This window comes from Salvia splendens, chromosome 18, assembly GCF_004379255.2.
Source record: "Salvia splendens isolate huo1 chromosome 18, SspV2, whole genome shotgun sequence".
Taxonomy (NCBI): domain Eukaryota; kingdom Viridiplantae; phylum Streptophyta; class Magnoliopsida; order Lamiales; family Lamiaceae; genus Salvia; species Salvia splendens.
Window position 1 is genome coordinate 11,837,068 of NC_056049.1, and position 16,119 is coordinate 11,853,186.

General features: G+C 37.7%; 1 protein-coding gene and 1 pseudogene across 3 annotated transcripts; one reads left to right on the plus strand and one right to left on the minus strand.

Moving 5' to 3' along the window:
- Positions 1–257: 257 nt before the first annotated feature.
- LOC121775828 (probable 2-oxoglutarate-dependent dioxygenase At3g50210) lies at positions 258–6,688 on the minus strand. Of its 3 annotated transcripts, XR_006045196.1 has the most exons (14): positions 6,498–6,688; positions 6,298–6,413; positions 5,962–6,080; positions 5,824–5,887; positions 5,533–5,600; positions 5,237–5,295; positions 4,983–5,154; positions 4,855–4,874; positions 4,734–4,780; positions 4,558–4,638; positions 4,397–4,486; positions 4,222–4,317; positions 2,903–3,440; positions 258–1,096 (listed from the first exon to the last, which is right to left on the minus strand). XR_006045196.1 is itself a non-coding variant. In XM_042172895.1 (13 exons), exons 1-13 carry the CDS (start codon positions 6,529–6,531, stop codon positions 3,423–3,425), a joined length of 984 nt encoding a protein of 327 aa, XP_042028829.1. In that variant the 5' UTR covers positions 6,532–6,688; the 3' UTR covers positions 258–3,422. The 3 variants fall into 3 exon arrangements, 2 of the variants coding, with proteins under 2 accessions (XP_042028829.1, XP_042028828.1); XM_042172895.1 differs by having other exon boundaries at positions 258–3,440; XM_042172894.1 differs by lacking the exons at positions 258–1,096; positions 2,903–3,440 and having other exon boundaries at positions 4,021–4,317.
- A 2,038-nt stretch (positions 6,689–8,726) lies between these two features.
- LOC121776743 lies at positions 8,727–9,272 on the plus strand (annotated as a pseudogene).
- The last annotated feature ends 6,847 nt before the right edge of the window (positions 9,273–16,119 follow it).

Sequence of the window (16,119 nt, forward strand, 5' to 3'; positions counted from 1 at the left end):
AGCCACCACGCCTTGAGAGATGGAACATGGACCTAAACACTAGAGTGGGAACTTGAACTTTAAACATGAAAATTTGAGTTTGAGAGCTTAAACTAAATCCAAATAAAATGAGCAGGAGTGTTTTGAAAGCTTTGGGGAAAACATGGAACTGAGATCAGAGACGGGGCAAGCAAAAAAAATTCCTAACCTAATGGCAACTTGAAACAAAGAAATGCTTGAAATCATTTCAGAAACATGAGTAAATAACATCATCAACATCAAAATAAACCAAAGCTTCATAAAACTGAAATAAACTGAGATCCAACGGCGGAGTCGTCAATTCTTCGGTTGAAACCATTTAATCTAACTAGAAAGCAAGGTGTGAAGGAGCTTCTACGATGGAGGAGTCAATTCCACCGTTGAAATGGCCAACACACTGTAAATCTACACTAAAGTCTTGAAAACATGAAATAAAACGTAATCCCGACGTCGGAGTTGTCAATTCCTCCGTCGAAACCACGGAACTAAGCTAAGGAAGCGGTGGCGTTAAGCGCCTATGAGAGCTTCCTACCTAAACTACGATAGCGTTAAGCGCTGCCTCTTCATCGTGGAAAGCTTCTATTTAAAGGGCGGCTTCAACCTCAACCCTAAGGCAACTTCTCGTCCAATTTGACCAATTTACCCTTGAAGTAATTGAGGATGATTCAGCAGATACGTCTTCGTGTGGTGAGATCCTCTTGATCAACTCAATCATCTCATTTGGTGAACTCCACTTTATCAACTCAGTCATGTGGTGAACTCCACTTTATCAACTCAGTCATCTCATGTGGTGAACTCCTCTTGATCAACTCAGTCATGTGGTGAACTCCACTTGATCAACTCAGTCATCTCATGTGGTGAACTCCACTTGATCAACTCATTCATGTGGTGAACTCCACTTGATCAACTTGCTGGTTGGGCAGACTCCATTGCTTGTCTCCAACTGATCAATTTGTCTTCAGATTTGGCCATTTTTCGCTCATTTTCCGAGTTGATTAAGTTGTTCATGCATTCTGCCGCTTCAACACTTTTTAGTACTTTCACACTTAAATTCACCACTTTTTCGCACATTATCACCCTGGTTAGTGTAATAAACCCCTATAAACCATGCTTGTAACGAGTCATGTCAAACTACTCACACTTAAACCATGCCTGTCCTCAAGTATGAAATAACAATAATAAAAAGGGCAAGTTACATGCATGGGTCCCTGACCGACTCCTAAATAAAACTAAACTGACTCAACAGACATTAACACAGACAGACACACATAAGCAACACTTAAGCAAATATTTACATCTCCATGTTTGACACTGGCTCCACTTCAGGCAATATTCCCTACAAGCTTAAGGTCACTCCAAATATTTTGCAGTCTCAAATTCCTCCCTCCTCTTTTGTTCAGTCTGATCAACCTATTAGTTCGTCAAGATAGCCCCTACTCTAACTAACTGTTGGATTCACTTGGTCACTCATTTATCACCAGAGATGTTAGGACCATTCACTCATTCATTTTGTCATACCACTGATGCTTGAGTTCCATAGGCACAGACTAGTTCCTTAAGGTCTTTCTTAGGGTTGTAATGAGGCCAGGGTTTATGATGTAAATAGGTAAGGATCCTATGAGTCATAGGTTCATAAAAAACTTGAAACAACGAAAGACATGTGAACTCGGAAGCAAAATTGAAGCAGCCTCCCTATTACATCTTCAAAAAGATCCCCCACATATTGACAATATCCTTTGGCCATTTGACCTTATTCATCTAACCTTTCCCACAGGGTCAGGTTACATTATTTCCAGCCTTGTCTAAACTGATTTTTTTTGGTCAGGTTACACTTTCTCCTACCCTTTATTTACCTATTTCTCTCTTTTTTTTTCCGGGCCAGATTATAAATTCCTGCCCTTTTCCTTTTTTTCTACCTGCTTGGCTGTAAATCTTTCTTTTCCATCCCTTCTATCCCCAGTTGGTTAGCTGCTCCGTTCTATCCCCTAACTCACATGGCATGGAGCCTCATGGTTTCAAAGGAGGATGAATTCGAAATGAAGGTTCAAAATGGGGTAACTAAGGGGTGCCCTTACAATGAGGCGGGTTTATCTGGTTCGAAAGAGAATAGCCCAACTGGTTATTTCTTATTGCCTTTAGTCCTTGCTAGCCTATGTCATTTCCCTCTCAGCATCAAGTGGCAGCCTCTCTAATTTTTTTTATTTCAGTAGAAAGTGTTCTACTCTGGCTTATAACTCACTTTGGAGGGCTTCACAATTGGTTAAAAATTTGGGCTCTTCCATCGTTCTTACTTCCTCTAGACTGATTTCAACTTATTTTTAGCAAGAGGGGTCTCACAATTCAACATGCACTTCCTTCTTCGTTCACTCTCACTGAGGGTTTTATGCCTTCTGTTATTCCCAGCTCATACATATTTTCTTAATCACAACTGAACACACATACTTGACACACTCAACTGACTTAACTATCCTACCAATTGACCTATCAACTGATCAATTCAAGATTTGACATGCTTCGTTCAATTTGATCAAGATAAATCAGGCACAACAGACAACACACACAGTCCAGTCGAGCATATACTCCACACTACTCCCCCCTCTCACTTGATCTTTGTTTACCCTCAAGCTAACACGATAAAGTGGAAAAGAGTAGTAAGTGCTGCACTTTTAAAACATACAAAACCATATCAACATACACAAACTTGTCACACTTAGACCAAACATCGGGCTAAGTGGGAGAAGACATCAATACTTACCAAAGAAAACACATAAACACAAACAAACTTCTAACACTTAGACTGGGCACCAGGCTAAGTGCGGTGAAGATACGCAAGGAAAACAGACACACATATGTACAGAAAATTAAAAACATAAACTTAAAATACTTGGTCGTGCGGGTGGTCATTTCCTTGGCTGATCCCTCCTAGAGTCAGCGGTTTTGGGGTTCGATTCATCTCTTCCAAGCGGTCTTCAGCTGCCCGCGCCTTGTGCTGTGGATGGAGAAGCACCTTGCCGTTACAGGCTTCTTACACAAAACAAACAAACAACATAAAACACAAAGCCCTCCTCACACTAAAGCCTTACTGCTCGTCAGCAAGTTGGGGCTTAGTGTGGAAGCAAACTCAAAACACAACACAGACCAATAAACAAAAAATAAAATAAAAGAAAAACAAGGGGGTCATCGAGTGTGCCGGGAAGGGCAGCTTCTACACTTCATGGGATCTTGCACATGTCATGGCTTGGGCTGTTCAGCCTCTTTTCCTTGAGTGGGTAGCCTGCTGTGTTGTTGCAGCCATTTTCATAACTCCATCGTTTGCAAGTGTGGAGGCATTTTCTTCATCAAGCCATTGGGTGGACAGTCTTTCTTCTCCCTTTGCATCCTCGTTTTCTTTGTAAATCAGCTCTTCAGGTGGTTGTTTCACTCTACAACATTGTAGCGTAGAGGAGAGAAGGGGGATTAGTGCAAACCAAAATAACTCCTAAAGTTAGCGGGGAAAATTTTGAAATTGCAAAGGGGAACAAAATTTAGGTAAAAAAATTTTAAGCCTAAATGAAGATTAAATTTTACCAAAATTATCTCCTCTGATGTAGACACATTTTCCTCAAAATCCCCAAAACTAACTAAGGCATAAAAGTGGACAACATTTTGCAGACGGATTAAAATAAATAAAAAATTGGACAACATTTCACAGACGGAGGGAGTATTTAGAACCAATTTTTCCTTTAATCTCGATTTAATCAAAGCATCGTTACAAGTTCAAGTTCAAGAACTTGGCAGGAGTCGCTCTTGTATTAGTGGCGGGACTAAATTACAAAGCCCGTGAAAAAAAAAAAAATTTGAAAATATATTAAAATTTCAGGGGCAAATTTGTTCATTCAAATTTCAAACATATTTTACTACAAAAACAAAATCAACATACAAACCTGCAAATCATTTTAGGAACTAATTTCTAACCAAACATATCCCTACTTTCAATGTAAATTTTAAAGTATGACCCCAAAATTAAGAAAGCCAAAATATGGTTACACTGTTTGCAATTCACAATTTATAATATATAGTTTAAAAAGTATATTAACATTTAAATCACACACCAGGGATCATCAAATGTTAAAACATTAAACATGAGAAGCAAGAGGAATACACATACAACACAAAGTTCCGCTGCAAAAACTAGACAACAAAATTGTTGACCACTTTGCTCACCAAATGCTTCCCATAAACAGCCTCATCAAACTTTTTGGCGCCACCACTCCTCTGCACGCATATCTCCTCTGGTTGTACAACGGCATCATAGTTTGTCTGAAATAAACCATTAGAACGATCAACTGTTACTTGTGAGGTATGTATAGAAGAAGCATGAAACGGGGCGAGATTCGACCTCATAGAAATATGCCACACAGACTCGAAATTTTGCAGACTTATTTATCACCCGATGCACAGTTGATTCGTATAACCCATTCGTTATTATCTGCAGCTTCCCGACATCCAGAATAAATATACATGTGTGTGTGATTGGAAAGAGAGGTGGGCGGTATGTACCTTCAGCATGTCGCCTATATTGCACACGAATGTGCCCGGAACAGGTGCAGCCGGTATCCAGTCCCCATCGATGTTTCTAACCTACAACTCAAAAGGCCATAAGGTATTGGCTGAAAAGGGAATTTGTATTTGTTAGCAACAAATATGTTTCTGGAACGAGGGAGGAAAGCACGTACCTGCAGCGCAGTTATATCATAGTCTTGATTAACCAATGTTAGTAAACCTATTTGAAGCAAAAAGCCAGTTTAGATTCATAAACGCATTAAGAGATGATTGTGTAATGACCACAAACATTACCATAGTCAGTGTGTGCTCCGCTGAATTTGTTGAAGTGAGAGGGGTGAGCAATGCAGCAGCACGGAAGCACCAAACATTAGAGAAGCCAGTAAGTAGAGGAGGTGAAAGCAAGAGGCTCAACAACTTACCATCCGATATCATTTTTGGCATCGGGCATTTGCTTGCAACTGGAGTGGGAGACAGCAGGATAACCAATTATGCGAAGCACCCAGAATGGATCCCCTGCTAAATTACCTTCGAACATATCCAAAGGCCCGCCCAATGCCAGAGCTATTCCCCTTAATATCTTTCTTGATAAATCTGCAATAATGCAACTCGTCTACGTCGTTCATTGCAGACACAAAACAGGTATCAAGATGCATAAATTTTACCGATTTATCACCTGTGCAACGACTGACATAGTCCTCCATTAAATTTTTAAAACGAGGAGGATCACTTGGCCTGCAAATAGGAATAGATTCAACAAGCACACATCAAAACAAGTTTCCTCACCATTCATTTTTCTGTCTCCCTTCATGCATCAATATTCAAGAGTTAAAGAAACTTATAGTACTTGCAATGGATCAGTGAATTCAAGTCGATCAACAAGCATATGTTAAGCACACAATCTAGAATTTGAGATGACTGAAACTAAGGAAAAACGAGATACATTAAGTTTCGTTAGATGCAAATAATTACCATTTATTACATCCTTCCATAATTTCACCAAAGCCTCCATACATTCCAGGTTCCACTTCTTTGTAGCACTGTGTTTTTCAGAATCAACAATACAAAATATAAGTGCAAAACATGTAAGGATGCAAAACAAGTGTCATAATATCGAAATATAGGAATCAGGTCACATTTGAAATATGAAAATACTGTGAAAATGCAACCTAAAATGATATGCTGAAAAGAAACTACATTATCACTAAGATAGAATAAATCAGCAGTAATCAATGATGGAACACGAATCCAAACCAAACCTACATCAATAGCTTCATGCATGTCGGGAACGCCTTTGGTAATGTTCTCTCCGACCTGTTGGTATCCTCTGCATTCATCCACATTCTCAGTTAGAAAACCACATCAATTACAACAACTGCGGCCATTACATGCTTCAGAGACCTGTATCCCGTTGCTGGAGAGAGTTTTATTTTGAGTTTCTCTTCATATGGCAAATCGAAAAACTGGCGAGATATACTTCTAATTTCTTTCAAAACAGAATCCGGAATCCCATGCCCCTTCTGCAAAATCAGTAAAATAACACTCTTAGAAACAATGCTTTTTTAAATTTTTCTTTAAATTTAAATTCATTTACCAATCTAAGAAAAATCTAAGAAACATGGAAGAGACACATATCAATTTAACTTTGTAATCAACGCAACATCACAATTGAAAAGCATTGATATACAAAATCAGCATGAATTCCACAGAGAAAAGAAGAAAAAGGTATACAATTACCACATAAAAGAAGCCAGCTTCTCTGCAAGCTTTATCCAGCTGTTGTACAACTTCTGCAACTCTTTCATCTCGGATCGGGTTCGGATCATCCCATTTCTCCACTAGCGGACTAATATCTGTTACAATTGGTGAAGATCTATCAATAGAACAGTAGTATACTGTAGCAATTCGGTAAATTAAGGTGCTATTAGTAGTATTACCGATCAAAGGAATGGATATGAAGTCGGTAGCCATGGCCGCAGCTCTCACCTCATCCAAAACCAATGTCTTCTTCTTGTTTGGTTTCTTCCTTCTGTTTTTGTATGTGCAGCAGCAACAGAACAAACAGGAAAGAGATACATCAATTATTATAGATTTATTTATGTTATAAAGATTCCAGATAATGATTTATCATAGTTTACTGAATCAGATGCAAGTGGGAAATAAAGTGTCATATATATATATTTCAATCCCAACACAAAGTGTAATATGTAATACTCTTATCTCTTCTATTATATCTAAGTACCGAATTTAAGAAATGGATGTTTATTATATTAGGTAGATAGATATAAAACTAAGATAAAAGAAAAGTAAAAAGTGAACTCTTTTTCAAAAAATAAAGTAAGAGAGGGTGAAATAAGAATGAGAAAAAGTGTTAATTATTACTATATATAAAAAATGACTCAACTATGAGGAAAATTCTCTAAAACGAAAAATAACATAACTATGAGAAAATGGAGAGAGTATATCTTTATTCAATAATATAAAATGAAGAGTGAATAAGTAGAAAACTATCTCATCGCAATTACTATGTCGATATAAAAAATTTTAAAGTTCACTCATATTATTCACCCTATCTCTAAATAATAGTCTCATTTTTCGTTTAGTTCGTCTCACAAAATTTACTTTATTTTTCGACATTTTTTCTCTCTTACGAAATAAACTTTATTCTAAACTAATAATATTTCAATCAACTTTATTTATACTTTTCTTACTTTATTAATTTCCCTTAAGTCAAACATTCTCAAAAGAAGTTACAAAACATTTCATTCATATTTTATTTTAATTCATTCCATCAATTATATATAGACGACATCAAGTTTTTGCCTGCATAAAATATACTCCCTCCGTCCTACAAAAATATGCACTCTTTTCTTTTTAGTTCATTCCACAAGAATATGCAATTTCCAATTTTGAAAACTATTTTCACTCTAATGAGGTGGGATCCATTCTCCACTAACAATACTTTAATTACTTTTCTTTCTACCTCTCTCTCTTACTTTTCCAATTTTGCATTAAAACCTATTTCGAACCTAAATTGCATATTCTTTAGGGACGGATGGAATATATAATTTTATACTAATATAAAAAAGTTTACCGTTATTTTATGTTGGCATAAAAATTTAATCATTATTTTATATTTTTTACATCAAGTAGGCAAAAGGTTAATAGTGACTGAATGCATTAAAATAAAACCGAATAAAAGTTTTTATATTCTTTATATAAACTTTATTCTTTACTAATATAAAATTATAATAAAACATTTGTATAAATTATCTCCTAGTCTAACTCCACCTACAATCAGTGTTATTCTTATAAATTGTTTTCTGTACTTTCCTCTCATCATTCAATGTTTCAAATTTTTTTATTGGTAAATCTTTTTCTAAAATGAGTGCAAAAAATAAGTGAGTCAAGTATAAAAGAACAGAAATAGTACTCTCCTTATTCCCTTATTCCATTAGTGTTGAAGTAGTTCATTTGGACACAAAAATTAACCCTTATTCCATTAGTGTTGAAGTATTTCATTTGGACACAAAAATAAAGAAATAAATATATAGTAAGTTATACTCCCTCCTAAAGTAGTTGAGTCGTAGTAAATATATAGTAAGTTATACTCCCTCCTAAAGTAGTTGAGTCGTAGTATTACTTTTTTGGTTGTCTCAATGTAGTTGAATCATTTTTTTAGGCAAAAAATTAGCATATCGCATACTTTACTCTCTCTACTTTATCATCTCTACTTTATAATCTCTCTTACTTACTCTCTCCACTCTAACATTTACAACACCAGTTTCTTATGTTTCGTGCCCAAAAAAAATGTCTAAAAGTATTTTAAAACGGAGGGCGTGTGAAACAAGAATAAAGTACGAGAACTATGAGAAAATAAAGTATACTAGACTACGAAATAAAAAAAAAATTAAGTGTACAATTTTGCAAAATAAAAAGGGCAAATTGCCTATAAAGTCACCAACTTTTGAAATAGTTTGGTTTTTGCCATAAACTTTAAAAGTTGCATGAAAAGTCATGAACTGTACCGGGTTATACAAATTTCTCATCCGACCCGATCAGATACATTTCCGGCAGAAACTTATCCTATGTGGCACGCCGGAGGGATGACTTGGCATATTGATGGCACTAGACAAAACGACGTCGTTTTTACAAGCACAAAATGACTTCCATCTGCAATTCCTCCTGTCGGCCTCTCCTTCTCCCTCGACAAGGGCCTCCCCCTCGGCAGCGGCATCGGCTCCAGCGCCGCCTCAGCCTCCGTCAATGAGCTATTCGGCGCCCCTCTCTCTCAATCGGAGCTCGTGATTGCTGGATTGGAATTGGAAGCGAAGGTCTCCGGCTACCACGCCGACAATGTGGCCCCCTCGATTTTGGGGGGTTTCGTTTTGATCCGAAGCTACGAGCCCTTGGAATTGATTCAGCCCAATTTCCCTAGCGAGAAGCGTTTGTATTTTGCGCCTTTGAATCCGAAATTCGAAGCTCCGACGAAGGAGATCAAGGCGGCGCTGCGGCCGGAGGTCTCGATGTCGAATCACGTCTGGAATTGCAGCCAGGCGGGGGCTCTGGTGGCGTCGGTGCTGCAGGGGGATGTGGTTGGGTTGGAGTAGGCGTTGCCGTCGGATAAAATCGTGGAGCCGAGCATGGCGCCGTTGATTCCCGGAATGGAAGCGGTGAAGAAAGCGGCGAGAGAGTTTGCAAATTTGCGTTAGTTTCTTTTAATTCTTTAGTTAGCAAATTAGGGGAAAAGAAAGGAAAAAAAAATTAAAAAACCATTTAATCTCACAGTCAACATCCTAATCATCCGCCACATCAGCTAAAAGTTACACGTCAGCACACGGATGGTCAGAATACCCGACTCAGGAAATCGGCACTCGGATGTAAAGTTCATGACTTTTCTTGCAACTTTTAAAAATAACGGGAAAAACCAAACTATTTCGAAAGTTCGTGACTCAATTTGCCCAAAGAAAAATATGACTCAACTCTAATAGGATGGAAGGATTACCATTTTTTAGGGGAACTACATTGTGTTTATAGATCATTATGTCACAAATCCAAAATGTAGTTGAAAATCCAGTTGTCATTAATAGGCTTATAAAACGAATGCAGAAAAGTCAACAGGACTCCTAATGTGGGACGCGGAGTAATAATTAGGAGTAATCACAACATTATTTAATTATTTATTGTGATTGCTTTTTATCTTCTCCTCCATTGTTTAACATTCGAACATTATATTATGTGATTTATTTCGAACATTATATATTTTAATTCTCATATGTTTAACTAAAATTTTGCTACTCATTTTTTTTCCTTGTTATTACATAGGTAGATTTTTTGTTTACAACTTTAATATAATAATAATAATAATAATAATAATAATAATAATATTTTTATTGTTCTAATTATAATCAGAATTTAATATTTTGAAATACCATAATATGTGCATAGCACATATGTGACACTAGTATATATAATGGCCAACTCACAAAACACACTATCCACACCCCTTTCTAAATATGGGTGTCGTGCGTTTTTCTGAATATTCGTTTTGTGCACCTTCCAGGATCATACTAACTCAATCTCAAGTTATTTGAGTTGTATTTCATTTTAAATTGTACCAAATTACTTGAGTCATTTTATTTTATGGCAAAAAAAAAACTTCACTTAATTACTTTATTCTCTTTATAATTTCACTCTTTCTTCTCTCCCTTATTTTATTATCTCTTGTACTTTATTTATTTTCATTTTATCAACTAAACACAACTTTATTAATTCTCTAATTTATTTGTTTATCAATTCTGCATAAATCAAGGGTAGAAAAAAAATAAAATTCGGTTTCTTGCAATTTAATTCATACCCTACGTAGCTTACTTTGTGAAAGAAAAAGTCGATCAAAACGAAGGCTCTGGTAGGTTTGACACGAAGCCTCTCTTAGATTGCTCTCGATCAACTTCCTTTCCCTGCTAGGGTCGTGAACAAATAATTGTTTCGCGATGCCTTTTTTGCTAATGACTACGAGCTTTTGTCCGTTAATTGCATTTACAGCTGTCGACCCTACTTTCCCCAGTTCTTGTGACTTCTCTAATATTTCCTTATCGGCCATCTAATAGGTGTTCGTTCGTGCGATTATTATGTCACCACCCTGCTTAAGAATATTGTTGTTGCAAGTAGTTTGCAACATCGTGCCCCATATGCTCGTCATAGATAGCAAGCAGGCCCAACTCGTCCTCTTCTATCTTCTTGAGTTTAGATACTAGATAGTATGATTTGACTTTGCTTTTATTACATGGGAGTCAAATGTAACGTTCTTTGCGAATTTGCTACCGCTTTGTTGACCCTCTCGCAAATGAGAAGAATCAAGCTTCCAACACACATATCAACTGTGTAATTTGCCTCTGGCAATGAACGGGATCCCCATAGTGAAAGGAATGGGAGTGAACCCCCTCATCTCGGCCTCGGTGCCACAACGAAGCACACGAAAACGAATGTTGTACAGACCTTGAGCAAGACATACATATTTAGAAAAAAAAGGAAATAATTATAGATTTTCGACTATTGTTGGATTAATATTGTAAAGTTCATAAATTATTCAATATATACTAGTTATCACTAAATTGTATACATGGTATTAGGTTATTCAATATATAGTTATCAATAAATTATTACTCTGTACTCCATATATATAGTTATACATTCAACATTAGAAAGAGGCATGACAAGCATATTTAGAATAACTCTTTTATTTTCTAAATAAATTAATTATATTTTCCTCTCCATTATATTATACTAAAAATTAAATAGAAAATCCATATAAAAAATGGTCATTTTAAAGAGAGCAGTTTCCTAGCTGTGTCAAAATTTTAGGAATTGCATGACGTGCATCTTTCTGGTGTGCAGTTTTCTAAGAATCGTCATTTTAAGTAACACTAAAAAAAAATTCCACCTTTTATATACAATGAAAATTCTTTATTATTACACAGTTTTTATTGAAAGAATTTAAAATTACAGAGAAAAAAAATCGGTTAAAGCTTCAAATTGCTATTAACTCCCCAAAAGCGACGCAAATTTCAAAACCATTAAGAATCATTATGGATTGGGAATCGAGCGATCGAGATGAGCTAGCAGCTGTCGTTGTGTCCAGCGATTGGGATGAGGTAGATACTTTATAGGTTGGCGGCAGCAAGAGGTGGGGATGAATTGATAGAGAGGTTGTTTGAGAGCTAGGAGCTGTCGTCGTGTCAGAAGCAGTTGATTCTTGGAGCGTTCATAGTTACTTCTTGTACTTCCGCTCAACATATACTCCTCGGGTTCTTCTTTGTCAAGCCGCCAACCAAATTTCTCGAGAATGTGGATTTATCATGCAACCATTTACTAGGAAGGAGAACTGCATAGTTCAGACTTCCGTTGTGGCCTATAATGGTCTCACACACACACACACTAATTATACTATGTGTTACTGACACTCAAATCCAATAATTATAGGAGGCTTTGGAAGCTACCTTCTTGGCATTAGATAAGTTATCATCAAACAAACTTCTAAAGATTATAAGCCTCATGATACTAAGAATCCTCAACTTTCGTGGATGATTGGGTTCCTGGATGATTGGCTTTGGAAGCTACCGATTATTGCTCGTCGTTCATCTATTATTATCGCCAAACATCAACAAGTGGGAAGCATCGAGTTTGATGGCAATGGCGCGTTTTGAGATAGAAAAATTCAATGGGAAGACAAATTTCGGCTTGTGGAGGATCACAATGAAGGCTCTATTTGAAGGGGTTGGCAGCGGAAGCGTGCATAACAAAACCGATCACATGAATTTAATCTATTTAGCAGATTACTTAGACAAATTCTATTCGCGCAATTATCACATGTATCATGCTCGTAACTTGAATTTAAATCATGCTTTAGAACAAATAAATCCTAAAACATGCATACTACGGAGTCAGTCAATTTACCTTGTTGATTCTCCAAAGAATCGAAGATGGCTTGCGTCTTCTCCACGTGAAGATCTTCAGAACTCAACCTCGGATCTTCTGACTGGTGTCCCGGACTGTATACTGATATTTGTGTGGGCAAATCTCACCAGAATACTAGGACTCGAATAACGAAAATAGAACTCTACTCACGGAAGAAGTAATTTTCAAACTGTCTCTCTCAAAACGGAGGGGACGAAAATTTTTAATGAGAATAATTATCTTTTCTGTCTCCTTTATTCTCCTATTTATATTAAGTCACATATTTGGCCCAGTCAGTGATCTAAGGAAGAATTTGGACATGACCTCACCCAATTAGCTTTTTACTAATTAAATTGAACCCACAATTTAATACAAGCTTATATTGGAATATTACAAGCAGCCACTGCAGAAGTAATATTGCACTGCCTTTCCAAATCCGAAATTACAAGTGCTCCGGGTTTCCTTTAATTTGTTTATTTCATTTCCCGCGCTTAAGATAGAAACATCAATTATTTAATTAATGTCTGCTACAGACTTAATTAATTAATATATTTTAATCTCCAAGAGTGGACTTAGCAAGAAACTCTTATTTATTATTCATAGAGTAATCAAACTCCAACTAGCTAGGTTCCGAATAATAAAACCTTGTTTCGAGCTCCTCTTGTGGATGTTATCAAACGAGACTCTCCTCGCGCGCGATTCAATATAATAGCAATCCTAGCACCGCCAGATAATGATCACCACTACCCAATATACCTGGATCGTTGGGTGACGAAAAACCCGCACCTTTGGTAAGTCAAAGTAGTAGATACTCAATATCGTATGCTCAATGCTAACGTACATTGATTAAGAAATTAGTTATCAAGACCTCGTCTTTCAGTAGATAACATAAAGACTCATCTTGCTGTTAGATCCATTCAGTGCTATACCACACCAATGTCATCATATTTCAATAAGGCTTAGAAATAATCGGACTGACATTGCAACCTTTCACAATAGGTAGTCTAGGCCTATCTAGGTTGTGAAATTCTTATTTTTCTTTGTTCAGAACTTACCGCGTACCTTAAATTGAGCGCAGCCCACAACCGGTCAACTAAAACATAGACTTAGACTTTGTTGTGTTGACTTATACATTTAAATATGCATTAAACATCCATTAAATGTAAAACATAACAACACTACGACAAAAATAATCTGTTGCATTCATTGAAAATTAATTATTAGAGTTTTACAGTATTTAATCACTCGAAAGGTGATTTCTAGTATACAAACCCTAACAATCTCCCACTTATACTCAAAACAGCTTTCGAGTATACAAAACAGTAGTGCACACGCGTCAAATTTCTCCCACTTATACTGAAAGCGAATTGAGGTCTTGAATGAGTCGAACTCCCATCCCTTCAACGTGGCTCTCGAACGGTTTTACCGCCAATGCCTTTGTAAAAGGACCTGCCAGGTTGTTCTCTGACGCAATCTTGACCACTTGTATGTCTCCTCTCTGCACTATATCTCTTATGATATGATACTTCCGCTCTGTGTGTTTGCTCGCTTTGTGAGCTCTCGGTTCCTTCGAATTTGCCACAGCACCAGAATTGCCACAATAAACCGTGATGCTCTTGGGCAGATTCGTAAACACACCTAAATCCATAAGGAAGTTCTTGATGCATTTCTGCTCTTGGGTAGATTCGTAACCGTGATGAACCATACTGCCTCTTTTGCAGCCTCCGAAGCGGCCACATACTCGGCTTCCATGGTCGAGTCCGCGATGCATTTCTGCTTCACACTCTTCCAAATTACGGCTCCACCTCCTAAGATGAACACATATCCTGAAGTAGATTTTCTCGAGTCCTGATCAGCTTGAAAGTCTGAATTAGTATATCCCAAAGGACAGAGCTCGACTGCATTGTAAACTAGAGCATAGTCCTTAGTCCGTTTGCCAGGTTGTTCTCTGACGCAATCTTGACCACTTGTATGTCTCCTCTCTGCACTATATCTCTTATGATATGATACTTCCGCTCTGTGTGTTTGCTCGCTTTGTGAGCTCTCGGTTCCTTCGAATTTGCCACAGCACCAGAATTGTCACAATAAACCGTGATGCTCTTGGGCAGATTCGTAAACACACCTAAATCCATAAGGAAGTTCTTGATGCATTTCTGCTCTTGGGTAGATTCGTAACCGTGATGAACCATACTGCCTCTTTTGCAGCCTCCGAAGCGGCCACATACTCGGCTTCCATGGTCGAGTCCGCGATGCATTTCTGCTTCACACTCTTCCAAATTACGGCTCCACCTCCTAAGGTGAACACATATCCTGAAGTAGATTTTCTCGAGTCCTGATCAGCTTGAAAGTCTGAATTAGTATATCCCAAAGGACAGAGCTCGACTGCATTGTAAACTAGAGCATAGTCCTTAGTCCGTTTAAGGTACTTGAGTATGTTCTTTACAGAAGTCCAATGTCATTGGCCTGGATTCGACTGATATCTTGCCATCATGCCAACAACAAAGCAAATATCAGGCCTTGTACAAAGCATATCATACATGAGACTTCCAACTGCCGAAGCATATAGAATCCTTCTCATTGCTTGTATCTCAGACGGTGTTTTAGGGCACATCTCTTGAGATAGATGGATGCCATGTCTAAAAGGTAAGAAACCTTTCTTGGCGTCCTGCATGCTAAAACGACTAAGTACTGTGTCGATGTAAGATTCTTGAGATAAGCACAACATCTTCTTTTCTCGATTCCGAAGAACCTTGATCCCGAGGATGTGTCCCGCGTCTCCCATATCCTTCATCTCGAACTGGTTTGATAACCATGTTCGGACTGATGACAACATCTTTTTAATGTTTCCAATTAGAAGAATGTCATCTACATATAATACTAAGAACACTAGATTCCCCTTTTCAACCTTCTTATACACGCAGCTTTCATTTGGGCACTTTTCGAATCCAAACGTGCGAACAGTTTGATCGAAACACTGGTTCCACGATCTAGATGCTTGCTTAATGCCATAAATGGCCTTCTTAAGCTTCCAAACCATGTGTTCTTTGCCCTCTATGGCATATCCTTCGAGTTGTTCTATATAGATGGTCTCCTCAAGACTGCCATTTAGAAATGCAGTCTTAACGTCCATCTGCCATACATCCCAATCCATGTAAGCTGCTATAGACAACAGTATCCGGATCGATTTGAGGGAGAAAGTCTCGTCGTAATCGACACCTTCCTTTTGGGTGTACCCCTTAGCCACTAGTCTTGCCTTGAAGACTTTAAGTCGTCCATCGGGTCCACGTTTACGTTTATATATCCACTTGCTCCCAATGGCAGTACAGCCTTCGGGTAGGACGGACAAATCGTAGACGTCTTTGTATATCATAGATTGTAGTTCCGAATCCATTGCTTTCACCCATTCGCAATGATCGACATCTGTCACCGCCTCCGCAAAGTTCCAGGGATCTAATACATTGTTGTCCGAGGAGTGATCCATGGATTCCCCCAAACCAATGTATCTGTCGGTCTTCATACGAGACCCTCCCACTGTGGCGCGGCTCTACAATTCTTGGTGTAGAAGTTGAAGTTTCGGGAATTGTTTGTACACTTGGTACTTGT

What these genes read in the sequence shown, in the direction of transcription:
- LOC121775828 (XM_042172894.1), bottom strand. Translation starts at nt 6,531, where the DNA reads ATGGCTACCGACTTCATATCCATTCCTTTGATCG. An exon ending in ACATGCATGAAGCTATTGAT is followed by an intron (nt 5,601 to 5,823) that starts GTAGGTTTGGTT and finishes TGAAAAACACAG; the next exon opens with TGCTACAAAGAAGTGGAACC. An exon ending in ATATAGGCGACATGCTGAAG is followed by an intron (nt 4,487 to 4,557) that starts GTACATACCGCC and finishes GGGAAGCTGCAG; the next exon opens with ATAATAACGAATGGGTTATA.